This window comes from Stegastes partitus, unplaced genomic scaffold, assembly GCF_000690725.1.
Source record: "Stegastes partitus isolate 25-593 unplaced genomic scaffold, Stegastes_partitus-1.0.2 Scaffold42, whole genome shotgun sequence".
Classification (NCBI taxonomy): domain Eukaryota; kingdom Metazoa; phylum Chordata; class Actinopteri; family Pomacentridae; genus Stegastes; species Stegastes partitus.
The window spans coordinates 575414-590164 of record NW_007577773.1 but is presented as its reverse complement, the minus strand read 5'-3'; the positions used below and the strand labels follow the sequence as shown (position 1 = coordinate 590164).

Genomic DNA, 14751 nt, shown 5'->3' with positions numbered 1-14751 from the left:
ATTATTCAGTAGCTGCAGCCCTGTATGTGATAAACACATGTATAAATTCATGCTCACATTGCGTATACACCCTCCCACTATACCTCATGCTTGTGCATATGACACACAGGCGTGCACACAAAGTGCACACACCGAGCTGCTGTGGCTCCTGGCATCTCATTTCACCTTTTGAAACTCTTACACTCGAAAATTTGATTCCTCTTTAATAGCTTCAAAGTTAGAAAAATGTCAGCAATGCCATATATATTTTCGCTCGGAGCTACAGTGTACCACGCTTCCATTGAGAGAAATATTTCAAACCACGGTGCTTTACCGTCACATCAAATAGAAAACTCTAGATGTCTTCTGCATCATTTTATACACACTTCCGGGGAATTCGGCGTGACATATGGGGTGTCATGGGAACTTGACTTGGGGAGCCTGACTCGAATTTCTAAAAAATAAAATAAAAAATTAAAGCTTATGTTAAAAACGCTAAAGCCCTCCACCGCAAGAAAAATGTTCTGCTCACACCCAGACATCCACGACTGGTCTGCTCTTCACACCCTGTTTACACAAATACACAGCGAATGCAACACTCACAAAGCTGAAGCCATGAAAAAAACAGATTATTCTCAGGTTACCATCCTGCAGAGCTTCGTATGTGTGAGCATTACTTCTAGAGACAAAGGAATTACTTGGTGGAATATCAACCAAATAGCTGTAGTTTACATAAAAGTGATTTATAAAGTCAAACAAGAATCATTTGCACTATTTAAATCAACCAACATATAAAAGTAAAGTCATTATTTTTAAGTTTATGTTGAATATATGTCCCTGCACTAGAAAATAAGACTATTTTTAAGATAAGTCTCCAGGACACAAAGGGCCCAGGATAGCTACGTCACTTAGGCAGTTTGTGTACACATGCACATCTCTGCATGCTCGTACACATGCATGCACGCACACACACGCACACACACACACACACACACACACACACACACAGACACACACACACACATACACACACACGCACGTACACACACACACGCGCCATAAGGTCTTACCTCAGTTAAAAGCCTGAGTCTAGTCTTTTTCCCCTGTAGCACAGCACAAACAGAGCTGTCTCCTCAGCTGAGATCGCCTCTATCAAACCGTCTGTCTGCCTAACAGAGAAGATTCTTCCTCTCACAATCTATTTTCAGTAAACCTGCAACTCAATCTCGGCAACATTGCTCCCCACGCTCGGGTGGGCAGGCTTGAGGGGGGCCTTTTTCTTTTTCTTCTGCCCATGGCGATGGAGTCAAGGCGGGGGGATTAAAGTGGCTCAGGGCTGGTTCTGGAAATAGAATACGTGCACCCTCCCTTACAACACATACATGTGACCCTTTCACGGGGAGGTATGCCAGCTGTGCGTGCAGCCGTAGCGCCTTGGGAAACCCCTTTTTGACAATGCTCTCCTCGCATGGTGTCTGAGGAGAAGGAGGCTCGGCTGCAGACTTCCCCAGACTGGAGGAGGGAAGCGAACGAGGGGGCACTTAACATCAAGGGCTCGAAATGTGGGACGTAAGATTCCCCGCAGTATGATGTACGACACGAGCGGCTGGAACGCTGCGGCTGAAGAACGCCGCTTCATGTGCTGTCTGCGTTACGTAACATGTGTGGAGGACACTCGGCTGGTACATGCAGTACAGCGGGGGGTCTCTGTCTGCTTGTAGGTGTCAGATTCTGCACAGGACCGATGTATGTGATTATATGTTCTCTGCCACCTGCTGGCTTCAGCATATTGCTAGAATATTTAAACATAAAGGTGATGAGTTAAGAGCTCAGTGTAAAGCTTGAACATATACTCTCTCTATCTATATATACAGCATGTAATGATAGCGTATAAAACTACCATGGAAAGCGCCGCATATATAGAAGAAGTGGTGCTTTGGTTGAGCATCACAGAAACACAAAACATCCAGTAAACCATAAATAGCTTTTTACTACAGAGAGACATGATAGTGAAGCTCAGCACAGTCAGTACAGGGTGTTCATAAAAAGTACATAGTACAGTACATTTGAACTATAAGCTGGACCTGTACCATATCCTGATTGTCCTTATGAACAAAGCAACTCATTATTTTTCTATTCAACTTTTAATCAAGAATGTAAACAGAAAAAGGTGCAAAATGTTCACTGAGTGACTAAGTTAATTATATAAAAAATTTGTCTTTTAATTAATTTACTTGAACGATGAACAAGAAAACTGTAATATAATATAATCAAAAACCTACAAGTGAGTGCTGTGAGCCAGCTCGGCTTAGGTGTCTCGCTCAGCCCTAATTAATTTTAATGGAGAGAATAATCTTGGCAGTGGAGCGGGTCCTGTAAACTATTAGTATGCTGTGACAACACACGGCGGTGAAATATAAAGAAAGGAGTCCCTCGGGTGAACGCAGGACAAAAAGGGAAGAGGAGCTGAGACAGTGGAGGCCCCTGCTTAAGATGGGCTTAGCTCGATTCAGAGAGTCAGAGCACAGAGTTTGCTCATAAAGACACTTCAAAAGGAGACATCAAATCCTGGCGCTCCACTCCTCAATGCACAACCCTCATGTGGAACCTCAGTTGCTTTTCCTGTTCAAGGGCACCTTTTTTTTTTTTTTTTTTTTTAAACGCACAGAAAGTTATCTTCACAGTGTTCTTTTAAAACGCCCTTACAGGGTTCCTTCATAAGGTTTTTCCATTATACGACGACGGCACAACATGACCATGACTACAATGTTCTACTTTACAGTTACAGACCTCATTCCACACAACTGGCTGCTTTCACTGAGAATGATTAATTTTTGCAACTTTAATTTACTTTTGCTTCGAGGCGTAAAACTAAAAAGAAGCTTGATTGTAAAGAGGAAAGAAGCGGGATCTCCTGCTGACGGAGGGGAGGGGAGGCCTAACCGGCAGCCTCCTGAGAGGTGAAGACAGGGATCAGGTCATGATAACCCCGAGTCCCCTTTCACCTCTGACACCTTGTGACAGTCGCTTCCTTCTAAAAGCAAACTTATCTCGGCGGCCCCGCTAAGAATGGGAGGAATGAGCAAGAACTTTCTTCTCATCGCCGCAGTGTGAGTCTTATCTGGACACGCATCAACAAAGATAGGGGTTCGGGTTTCGCACAGGGAGGCGTGTTAATGGACGCCGCTCTCTTGCGGCCCTCTGGGTATGTTTGCGGTGAGATGCCCTCCCCCCCCCTTTCGGATGAATTTGCATTTCAGTTTGAAAGACACCTGTTTGAACGCGCACACAGCTCGCAAACAAGTGCAAATCAACGGACGTGAGGGTGCGAGCGAGTACGCGATGAGCAGAACAGTTCGTCGTGCAGTTATTCGTGGGTGAACTTCGGGGTCGGCTGCAAATAGGTTCGTCGTCTAACCGCGAGTTATATGAGTCACGCTCAGCAGAAGGAGGCAGATAAGAAAGATGGATTTTAGCCATTGCAGCATGTGCTCTAAAACTGTTGATATCTGCAGTTTTTTGCTCCGAGTTTTTGCCTAAATTACATCATTTACCAGAACTTTAATCTTTACCTCATTTCAAAGTTTTCACCAAAAACAAACAATTTTCACTTACCAGGTTTTGTGAATAACAAACAAGTCTGTGCTCCTTGAGGCAAAGCCATTACTGACTCAGCCGTGATCAACAATCGCCTGCCAAGAGTTCAGTGACTCTTCAGCTAAACTAGGCTGAAATACAGGGTGTACTAACACAGTGGAGTCAGGAGACAAGCATGGAGACAAATTAAACATCTAACTAGTAAAATATTGACTATATGAAGTCAACATTTTGTGGGCACTTGAAGAAATGTCTAATTTTTAAATCAGCAGTCAAAGAAATTGAAGTTTCTTTGTTCTTTTGTTTACAATTCAGTGGTAGTTCACAAGAGACATATTTGGGTTCTCTCTACTTCTGGCCATGATCGTACTTATTCCATCGAGTTGAAGGACTTTATATTCCTGCAAAAAATGAGCCTTTAGCAAAATATGTCTGAAAATTGGAAATTGCTTGGAGTTGAGAGGGTTAATCGTTGCAATTGTCTGGTCTTAAACGAACATATGTAGTCACAGTGAGATCTATTTGATCTTCCAAAGTTGAATAATAGAAATTACTGGTATTATTAGGGGGGAAAAAAAGTCTAACAACCAGATTTTTATAAGCTTCTATCTATAGAAGGCTTTCAGCATCGCAACAATCAATTTATTTCTTTAATTATGTAATTAGGTCCTAATTTAAAAGCTTCATCAGAGGATAAAACTAAACTCAACTAAAAGGATCTCTCACTGAGATAAAAGTTCACAACTTGGTCTTCATTTATGTATTTTAATGGCTTATTAAGAGAATGCATAAATTATTTATCAATTATTAATAACATCTTAAGCGCCGACACATAAAGTCTCCCTGTGTACGCCTTTCCTGTAAAAAAGCTCCACGATTACTGACAGTCAGCTCTAATAAAACACTTTTTCTCTGCTCTCTCTCCCAGTGGATAGAATTTAGGAGAAGCAGACATTTTTCTAGACAGCTCGGAGGTTTCCAACACTCACCCCATGCTGTGCCGCAACAGATAAAATGAATCATTGCAAGCACTGCCGGCGCTTACATGTGTATGCGTGTGCGCCCGCGTGTGTGCGTGTGTGCGCTCGTGTGTTGACAGAAACTTTTGTTACAGTGAAAAAAACGGATATTAAGACGATCAGTGGCATGAAAGCGTCGAGCCTCGCAGCGGTGAAGTGGGAATACGCGCAGTGACTTTCAGCTGTTGTCTCACCTCAGCGTGGCAGCATCCGGGCATGTGTTTGTCTAAGTGTTTTTGGCATCCGTGGGAGTGCGCGAGTGCACACAGGGGTGGGTCTGTGGTATGCATGCATACGTGTATTTTTAATGTGTGCATGGGCATGAATGCATGTGCGTCTGGATTTCATGCGTGCATGCTCGAGCGTGTGCGTCTGTTTTGTCTGCATGCAAATGTGTAACTGTGTCCTCTGTGTGATCGTGGATGAGCATGCGGGCTGTTTTTATATCAAACTGCTGCTCCGGTGGGCAACGCACTGCCTCCAACCGAAACTCAAGTCCCGCACCCCTTACACTGATCTTTTCCTTCCTTTGTTGGGCCTCCTTCTTATACATGCCGCTATATAAATTCTTTATACATTGTTTGAATTGCAACAACCCATGCTTCATTTGCTTTGACCTTTTAGAAACAAATCTGACCATGTCACTCACATGCACAGAAATAAATGGCATTATATTGTAAACATGCACATACATATGTACTGGAGTGTGGGGCATGACCCTCCACTCATTCACGGTGAGTCATGCACTCAGAAAATGCATGCAGCATAAAACAATGCGCATTATTTTTTGATAAGTCTGTGCGATAAGGTGGAAGTACCCTGCATAATGCTCATATTACAAAGTAGTAAGTTAGACACCAAAAAAACCCAACAACAACTTTTGAATAAATATTCTCATTTTAACAAGTCAAATAAGCTTTGCACTGTCTGATTGCAGACAAGCAGTGTGTTATGTACTCTTATTAATTTCAGTTATGTAGTGTCTGTAGGACAACATGCCACCAAAAGTCCCTTCACAGCCATTTTTTCGCTGCGGCTCTGCACCACTAAGTTGCTGATTTTATAACCACAACGTCGTCTAACAAACTCAGCAGACACCTGAGTTAAAAACAATGTCTATGCTGCGAATTCAGCGATGTTTCCATCTAAAATAATCATTCAGAGAGAAAGTTAGAAGCGATAGAAAGTCCTGGTCTGTATGATCAGCTGTTTTGCTCTGCACTGGTAACCACAGGGAGAGTTTTCTTCCTGATGGAGGTGTGGACATCAGCAGCTCACCTGAATTTAAATTTATAGACACTAAAACTGCCCATTGAGAACAGGGCTAAAACTAAATGTTACATAACTGTAGTAAAATGAACCACCTTCGCACCGCTGAAAAATTGAACTATACATTCTGGGAGATGTGCATTCATTTTCCACTAAAAGGAGCAATAATGCACACATAACTCTAATAAATTTAAGTTTTTATTAAAGACACTTCACTGAGAATGACAGTGCTTCCTCTCCATCAATCATGTGATCCAAACAAACCCTAAAGTGTTATCTCAAATGTACATTTTCCTTAATTTGTCTGCAGTTTTGAACCATCTAGCTTCAGGGACAGCGGTTCCAAAGCTCAAAACACATCTTAGGTCTGTGACATTGTATAAGGACCGTTTTATGTGTGTCATTTGCCTGTCATTCAGTTATAAATTAATCGTAAACCCTCCAGCAATTAACTGACCGTCCACTTTCATTGTCAAATACGTGATTAGTATCTCCTTTGTCCAGTTCTGTGAGTATCCGACCGGTGTTTCCACTATTCCACTGGTAGGTCCTCCAGCAATTCGTTATGAAGACTGTTCATTGTCTTACATATCACTTAGAGATGGATCAAGAAGTATTTTCGGTGTCAAGACAAGAGCCAATCCGGTGATTAATTCTCCAGTACTTCCATTATCATCAAGTAATACATCATGGCTTTCTAAGTGTCCTTTAGTGTGCTACATGGAAATTAACCGAGTGGTGTTTCTTTTGTCAAATAGCACATAATCCAGCAATAATTCAAATGGTATTTCAGTGTCAAACCACCACTGAATTTTGCGAGTATTTTGATTAATTGCGCCCCGCAAGTCGTATTTCCATTGTCCACCATCCAGCAGAAAATGGGATGATAAATCCACCGGCGAGTCATCCAGCTTTTCAACAGATGAATGTTTTTACTTGGGTATTAGCGTGTCAGGGTTCCACTGGGCTCACAACTGTTTTTCCTGGCCACTAACTAGGAAACAGGTAGTTTATTGATGAATGTTTCCATACGCGGAGATGCAATCAGCTCCCAAATGAGAAATGAGGGGGGAATAAATGAAGGCAGAACGAAGGTTGATGCTCAACCTTCAACCTCTTCTAGATTACACTGATCTGCCTGCATGTTTCTTGTATGGGAAAGGTCAGAGCGGCTGTGTTGTGTATGATTAGTGGAGTTTTTTCCTGTTTTAAATGAATAATGAATGCACGAAATGCAATCTTTGTCTATTGCTTTTCTGTCATAGCACATTTGTGCAGTATTTTTCCACTATTTTATTAATCTAGGAGGACATTTCTCTATCAAATGTGCTTTAGGAATGCTCTGTTTATCTGTTAGATGATGTATTATTTTAAATCTTTTCAGCACCAAATGACAGCTATCAGTCACAGCAAACTGCACTCATCTGGGGCTTTTTGGTCCATGTCTGCCTCCATTATCCAGTTTCTACAGGAGAGATTATGCTTTTGTCTCTGTTTTTCTTGTGTTTTGCTGCATCACACATTGCTTTGGAAGAAAACCGTATGCACTTGTTCATACTATATAATATATAATAATGCACGCTGACAATGAAAAATAGGAATATGACTTTTCGGAAAAAATAACCACGACCTGTATCCTGTACACAACAGCAAGTTTTACAGGTGTGTAAAAAATAGTGAAATTAGTCATACACCAAGTGTCATTACACTTCACAGACATGTCTCAGTGTACACGTCTGTCCACAGACAGTGTTGAGTTGCTGTAAGATCACACCAGCAGATGCAATTAAAGCCTTAAAGGGATTATTTTGAGCTTTAAAATAAACGCGCGCCCCTGAGGGCACTGAAACCGCAACGTCTCGACTCTGCATTAGGAGGCTTTTCTGTGAAACTTAAACCTATATGTTACCGTTTGCATCCCTTATAGCTGCCACCTCCTGAATGGCTCGTCTCCTGTGTGGCCCCACGCAAGTCAGAACACACACGGGTCCCGGCGTTATCGCGCAGTAGTGTCAGATGTCAAACGATGGCCAAACAAAGGTGCTCAAAATGAACAGGGATCAAGTAATGTATAGCTGTGAATTTGCATTTCTACTGCAATATTTCCATCAACACAATCTCTCTAGCTTTCTTTAAAGAAAATACCATTATGTTCAAGATTTATATAAAACAGATGCAGGAAAACAGTTAATACTTAAAATAACGACCCATCACTAAGAATACCACGGTTTCTCAAAATTACGTGAAGCGCAACTAAATTAAGTCTACACATGAGCTACATTTCCTAGAACTAACAGCGCAAAGGAAAAAAAAAAAACCCTCTAAAACCGCTTCTAATTGCTACCTGGAGACGGCTTTTTAGAAAAAAAAAATCTTTTTTTCCCCCACCAATCCATTTGAGGGTTGATTGACATTAGAGAGCCTTAACTGTTCCCCTGGGATCCTGCACACAGCTCTTTTGTGCAGCCGTGCAACCATGATGTCATGCAGAGTGACTGCATCAAGGTCCATCAAAGACCTGAGCAGCGGAATGGACCTTTATTACTCCCACACAGCAACGGGCTGAGGTCTACTCCTTTCCCTTTCGCTCTTTTCGCTTTCTTTCTGCGTAGCGTGTTGTGTTTTGGTCTCCTAGCGACCCTCGCCCGAACACGACGTACTCAAAAAGTGGCACATGACATCACCGCCGCCGCTCATTTATAACTTATTAAGCGCGTGTTCCATTTCTTGTAAAACATTTACACCTTTTTTCACATTAGTGCGTTTCTCTGTGTTCGACTACAGGAACACTCGAGCTTTGTATGTATTTTTAAGGGCGTATTGAGAGACACTGGAGGCCTGTTGTTGGTTTAGGATTCTCGTGGAGGTTTCGGCGGGTGAAGCTACGGGGGTGCAGGCTGAGCCGCAAAACAAATGAAAACAGGGAGCCGGCAGTGGTGAGATGATAAAGAACACCCCTCTTCAGTTTTTTTCCCCCGCACAAAACAACAGTCAGACAACTCCCGCCATTGTCATTGGAAGTGTAAAAATGTGTTCCCGACCCTCGCGTGTAACAATTTCCAGCCGCTCGGAGATTTGCGGTGTCTGTGATCGAGGGACGGTCCGTGTTGTCAGCGAGTTCAAGCCCACAGACACGACCACTGAAGGGTCTGATTCTAATGAGGGCGGCTGTGGCCTGGCAGCGCCTTCCCCCGGGCCAGATACCCGGGAAGATGTCTCGCAATCTCGCCGTTTGTGTAATTTCTCAAGAAAGAGACGACAAGTCTCATAATGTCAAGTATGCGATTCGCGTCACATCCATTATAAGGCGCAATCTGTCTGCTGACAGGAGTGTGTGGCCTTTCTCAGAAACAAAAAATAAACATGCAGATGCTTTTATGAGCTCCAGCAACAGATAACTGGGATGTGCTGAACAGACATGACAAACCAGAAAGTTTCTCCCTGAAAAAAGAAAAAAAAAACTACAGCCACAGTGTGTCTGGATGCTCAGGACAGAGCTGTAGGGGAAGTACTGTTGTTTAGGATGGAAGAACTGGCTGATGATAAAGGACTGTCTCTCTCTTTACATGTGGTTTTGGCTTTTGGAGGATACAAGATTCCTGTAAGAAAGGGACTTTTGTTCCCCCTGTCCCCGGCTTTCATCATGTTGTCGTTTGCATCTTTGATGTTGAGGTCGGTTAAGCCTCGCTGTTTTTCATTTTTTACCATTTTTATTGAAAAAATATCCAGGTTTTAAAGGCAAAACCAGCATTAAAATGTTTCCTGCTAAAATGAGACACTGATGTTTGGCACTTTATGGTGAACAGAGTGGCTTGTGATGAGGATGACATAAATACATGGCATGTCTTCTTTTATATATTAGTGTGAGATTATTGAGAATAACCAAAGTTATGCAAAATTTGTGTAGTCAGCATGCATGTGCCTATACAATGTGTGTGTGTGTGTGTGGTAGCATGGGCATGGTCTCGCACTGGACACTTGGCGGTTAAGTAGAGTTGAGGCTGAGCTGTGACCTCGTTCCAGTTAACTGCTCCTGAAAAAAGCAAGTCAGCCGAGTGTTAAGAGTAAGTGGCATACGCCGTCTGACTCAAATCACGTCTCATCAGAAGTGCCGCGCCTCACGACCACAGGGCAGTGCCACCATCTTTAACCTCTGAGCCGCGCTCTCACATCAAACCGCCGCCCCTCCGCCCTCACCGAGCAACAGTCAGAACGGTCTCAGTTATGCAAAAACACTCACGGTTAACCGCTCACATGAGATTTGGGGCTGGGTACAATTTAAAATGTTTCACCACAAGCATCTAAAACAGAGAGTTTTGATTGAACAAGCACAATCCCTCCATTTTCTGTGCTTTAATTTGTGTATAAACATTTATTTCAATCATTTTTCTTTGATGAAAGGGCAAAACTAGCATTTAATAAATGGTCATTAACATGTATTTTACACTATAATGTAGTTTTGTGTAAGAGCGTGAAGACACTTATAAGTAGAGATTGCTATAATGCAAAATATTTCTTCATTGATGCTTAATGGTTCACAAATAGACTTTAAATTTCCTATCTGTGTTTTACTAGTGTGTTCTTTAATAAATGTGCATATGCTGCTTATTGCTACTCATAAATGCAAATGATTTACTCCATTACTTCTCTGCATCAGCTTTATTACAGTTTAAACAAAACAATCATCTAAAAATTGTCTGAAAGTCCAAGAAATTATCATTAAAATCAGGAAATATCTGATGAAAAAATGTGTAAAGAGTAAGTTTAAAACCATCGTAATGTCAAGTTGCTCTTGAAAACGTAGCGATTCAAGATTATAAAAGAGATGGAATCCACTTTCTATTTGCATGTCCTCACCACACACTGCCATTAGTGAGTGAAAAGCTCTGAGTTAAAAGCTTTAAAGAGCCTCCTTTCTCCATCCTGTCGCTGTGATAAAGAAGCAGCATTTTGCAAAAAACTAAAAAAAACCTTGTATTTCATAAAACGGAGAGATTGCATCGCTGTCAAAACTCAGGTATCGTATCAGAACTGGTATAACTCATAACTGGCGTGGCTAAATGAGTCTGTTTGACAGAGAATAATGTGAACAGAAGTTGAAACAAACACAACTGTCAACTTTGAGAAGCCACCTGTTTCGGCAAATTCAAAACAATACGGCGCCGTTAAAAACCGAAACACCAGCCATAACAGCGACTTAAGATACACACTGTAATTACTGCACATACAGTATTGAAACAGCCACCAGAAACAGCTGTTGCGTGCTCTTTATGCAGCTATTAAAGCTGGCAGGGTCGTCCCGCAGTAAAGAAAACACATCTGCACACCTACAGCACATGATGCTTTCCATTTGCATGCTACATTTGAAATTTGAAATCTAATATAAAGATTCAAACGGAGCACCGAATCGACCACAGCGTCTGCTACCTGAGCAACCAGCATGCATGCAAAGTGAGCCACGCCGGGACAGAAACAGCAGCACGGATGAAAAGTGCTGGAATTATAAAGTGTGGAGGAATCAGAAGAACTCGGGGGGGGCTTTCTAGCAAACCAAAAGATTCTGGCCGCTTTCTCAAAGTGCCCCTAATCCACTCTTAACTCCATTACATGTGGGACACTTTCGTTAAGAAGGCGCAGATAAGCTTAACAATGGTGAGGAGAGCCCATCCCGAACAGCATCGCATTGTCGACGTGCTTTAACACAATTATCAACAAACACACAAAAAAAAGGGGGCAGCAACCGCATTTTGGGGGGAAACAATTTCAATTTTAGATATGGTTCCAGACGGAAACTGGGCCACTGCAGGCTTTGATGTCTTAATTGTGTGTGTGTGTTTTTTTTTTTTTTTTTTTTTTTTTTTTTAATACCGAGGAAACCGAGGCTTATTGATGGAACAAAAACAACAGAGGCTGACGAAAATGGAGATGATGTGACAAAGACAAGGAATAAAAACCAGAGAAAGGGAAGAAGACAGGAAAAAGGAAAGCCAGAGAGTAAAGAGGAATGAAGGAAAGGCGAGATATGGTGGAAGGGGAGTGACAAATATGCCTGAGATATAGAAGGGAGAGTGACAGAGCTGAAGTGCTGTGGAATCCCAGTTAAATAGGCCTTGATTAACTGTGCCACGGGGTCAAAGCCGGGCCTCTGTCTGCTGGGGCTTGGCTTAGGAAAATTATATGTGTGAGTGTGCTGGTGTACTCTGACTGTAATTTGCACTTCTGAGACATGTGAGTACAGTTTGTAAGACATGATACACAACCGGCTGTCTGGTTGGTTTATAGGGCAGCTGTATATTCTCCGCGATTTGAAAGTGAAGACAACCTAACGGACCTGCGGTACGAGGACGGAGGACGCCGAACACGGAGCGTTCTGGTTTCTGAATGCGATGATTCATGCAGCTCAGCCCTAAACACGCTGTGAACTTTATTTATTTGGTAGTTTACTTACATTGCTAAAACCCCAAAACCAAAAGGCGGGTTTAAAAGGCATGTTGTGTGAAAAAAAATCCCCAAATTTTTGCCATTTTTGAGAACCAGAAACTGAAAAACAGAGATTTTTTTAATTTTCCCACAGCCCTTGAACTGCTCATCTGTGATGTGCTGCCAAAAAATAAGAAAAGTATGGAAGCAAATTAAATATGCAAGTAGTAAAGCATCTGTAGTATGTAGTAGTGGTAACACCTGTTAGACATGATTCTACATTTTTTCAGTTTTTCTGATGTAAGTATTAAAAGAAAATTTATTTTTTCTTTTTAAAAAAATAAAATTGTATGGCATTCTAACTTTGTTTTATCGGAGATTTTTTGCTGTCTTGCTTAAAAATAAGGATGCGATAAATATCACCCTCATATGGTTAGCTTAGCTTAGCTTAGCTTAGCATAGCATAAAGAGGCAAATCACCTGGCCCCCTCAGAAGATATATAAAAAAATGACTTTCAGCACTGCATAAATTTACCTAATAATATGCATTTTGTTTAATCTGTATAAGAATTAAAGTTTACAATGACATGCTGTGACTTTTACTTAGCAAAACAGATTAAATGCTAGAACATATGATGTATTTTTTCCGTTCTGTAGCATTACTCCCTGTAGCATTACTCTCTAGGAAAAATGTATTTGTTGACGTGATCATAATCTATATGTAGTTACCATCAAACATTCTGGTAATATGCAATAAAACCTCTCATTCTGTGCATGATATGATTTGATGATGTGATACGATTTGCCCAAAACAAGCAAGCCTTGAAATACGAGATCCCGAGACAGCATAACTTAACCAGGCCTTTTTATCATAATGACTGATACATGGCCCATAAAGAGAGGCCTCAAGACACATTTTCTGCTTGTAATCTCATCAAAAATGCATTCAAAAATTGACAATTGATTGCCTATAATCAACACACTCATATATTAAGACACACTGCGATCTATATCATACATAAAAGCTGCTATTAATTTACTTTATTTGGGCGCACATCTGCAGGCGTCTTCGTCTTAAGTTGTGATGGATGAAGTCAGATTTATTAAACCCACAGGCTTGCCACCAGGTTTGTACATGATACTGCTTCATATATTATAAAGTGCACATCTGTTTGTGCATGCACATATAACTGTGATGTGAAATAAATGTTATTCGTGACACATCGTTTTCTCAGAGTCACTTACTCTCTGTGATCTATGCTCTGCTTCAGCAGGGAGGAAGCATCCTTGAAGACACAATACCTGAATAAGCTTTCTCCTGCCGTAGCTATGCACAATAAATTGAATATCAATCCCGATCATGATTTGCAAATGAAACGATCGGTTAAGATATTGATGTTTCAAATTCGCGCTCTTCTCACAGAAAACTGCTGCTTTTCGAAGCAAGTGCTTCCTTCACTACCAGCCAGCCACGGGGAGCAATTGAGATGTTTTGGCTTTAGTTTTGGTGAGCTGTCGTGCTGCTGAGCACGCAGCCCTGCAGCAGCAGCAGCCTGTGCAAAGATTTCCTGGATGTTGCAGCTGCGGTCCACGGTAGACTAGTAATATACAAAACAGGGAGCGGAGGGGCAAAATCAAAAGTCTGGAGCAGAAAGAGAGGACCATGTCCACTGAAATGGATCATCATCTGAGGAAGCATTGTTTTGGATTTAGGGCAAGTGATGCTGAGCAAGAACAAATGATATCCACAGAGTGCATGAGGCTCGTGTTTAAGGTGAACAGTAACACGATTAACTTATTCAACTACTTAAAAAACACCACAAACTGCAGAACGATGAACACCTGATAGCTCACTGAATCCTCATCTTTGTCCAAGTTTTGGTACAATTTTATTTCTATTTTGCTTCTATCAGATGCACTAAAGTCTTAAACAATAGTTTTGAAGATGGAAGTAAAAGCAGTGTTCTACTTCTTTATCTTCATAGTTTTTGTGCAGCTTAAATTTCTAAGACTTTGAATGGGAGCAACCGTAAGCAGTTTCCCCTCAGGGATCAATAAAGTTGTTCTAATTCTGATCATTTGTGGTATGATTTTAGCCATAATCGTGGAGCCCTAGTGTGCACATCTGCCTGTGAACATCTGTACATGTATATCTATAAAGGGCACCACCACTGAGTCTGTTACAGGCCTTACCTGGGGGCTAACGCTGGGGCCGTAGCCCATGCCAGGCGAGTTCATAGAGTGGGGCCCCATGGGCGAGCTGATGACAGAGAAGGGCGAGGCCAGGCCATTCATCGGTGAACTCAGCGTGCTGATAGGAGAGTGGAGGGAGCCGGAGGGCCCCATGGACGTCGGGCTGAGTAGGGACGGGTGCATACCACGGTGGGACGTAGGTGAGCCCAGGGGCGAGGAGGTCACCTGGCCCGACGAATCTGTTCAGGAAAATCCCCCAAAAAAGAGACGACAC

The 14751-nt window shown here is 41.9% G+C and overlaps 1 protein-coding gene across 4 annotated transcripts in view; it reads right to left on the bottom strand.

The window, feature by feature from the left end:
- The window catches only part of rxraa (retinoid X receptor, alpha a), a 112731-nt gene that overhangs the window by 32516 nt on the left and 65464 nt on the right, over window positions 1-14751 (bottom strand). For all 4 annotated transcript variants that reach the window (XM_008304857.1, XM_008304873.1, XM_008304865.1 and 1 more), the window contains exon 3: window positions 14478-14716. In XM_008304857.1, the coding sequence (XP_008303079.1) occupies window positions 14478-14716 (239 nt within the window). The remainder of the gene's footprint in view (window positions 1-14477; window positions 14717-14751) is intronic.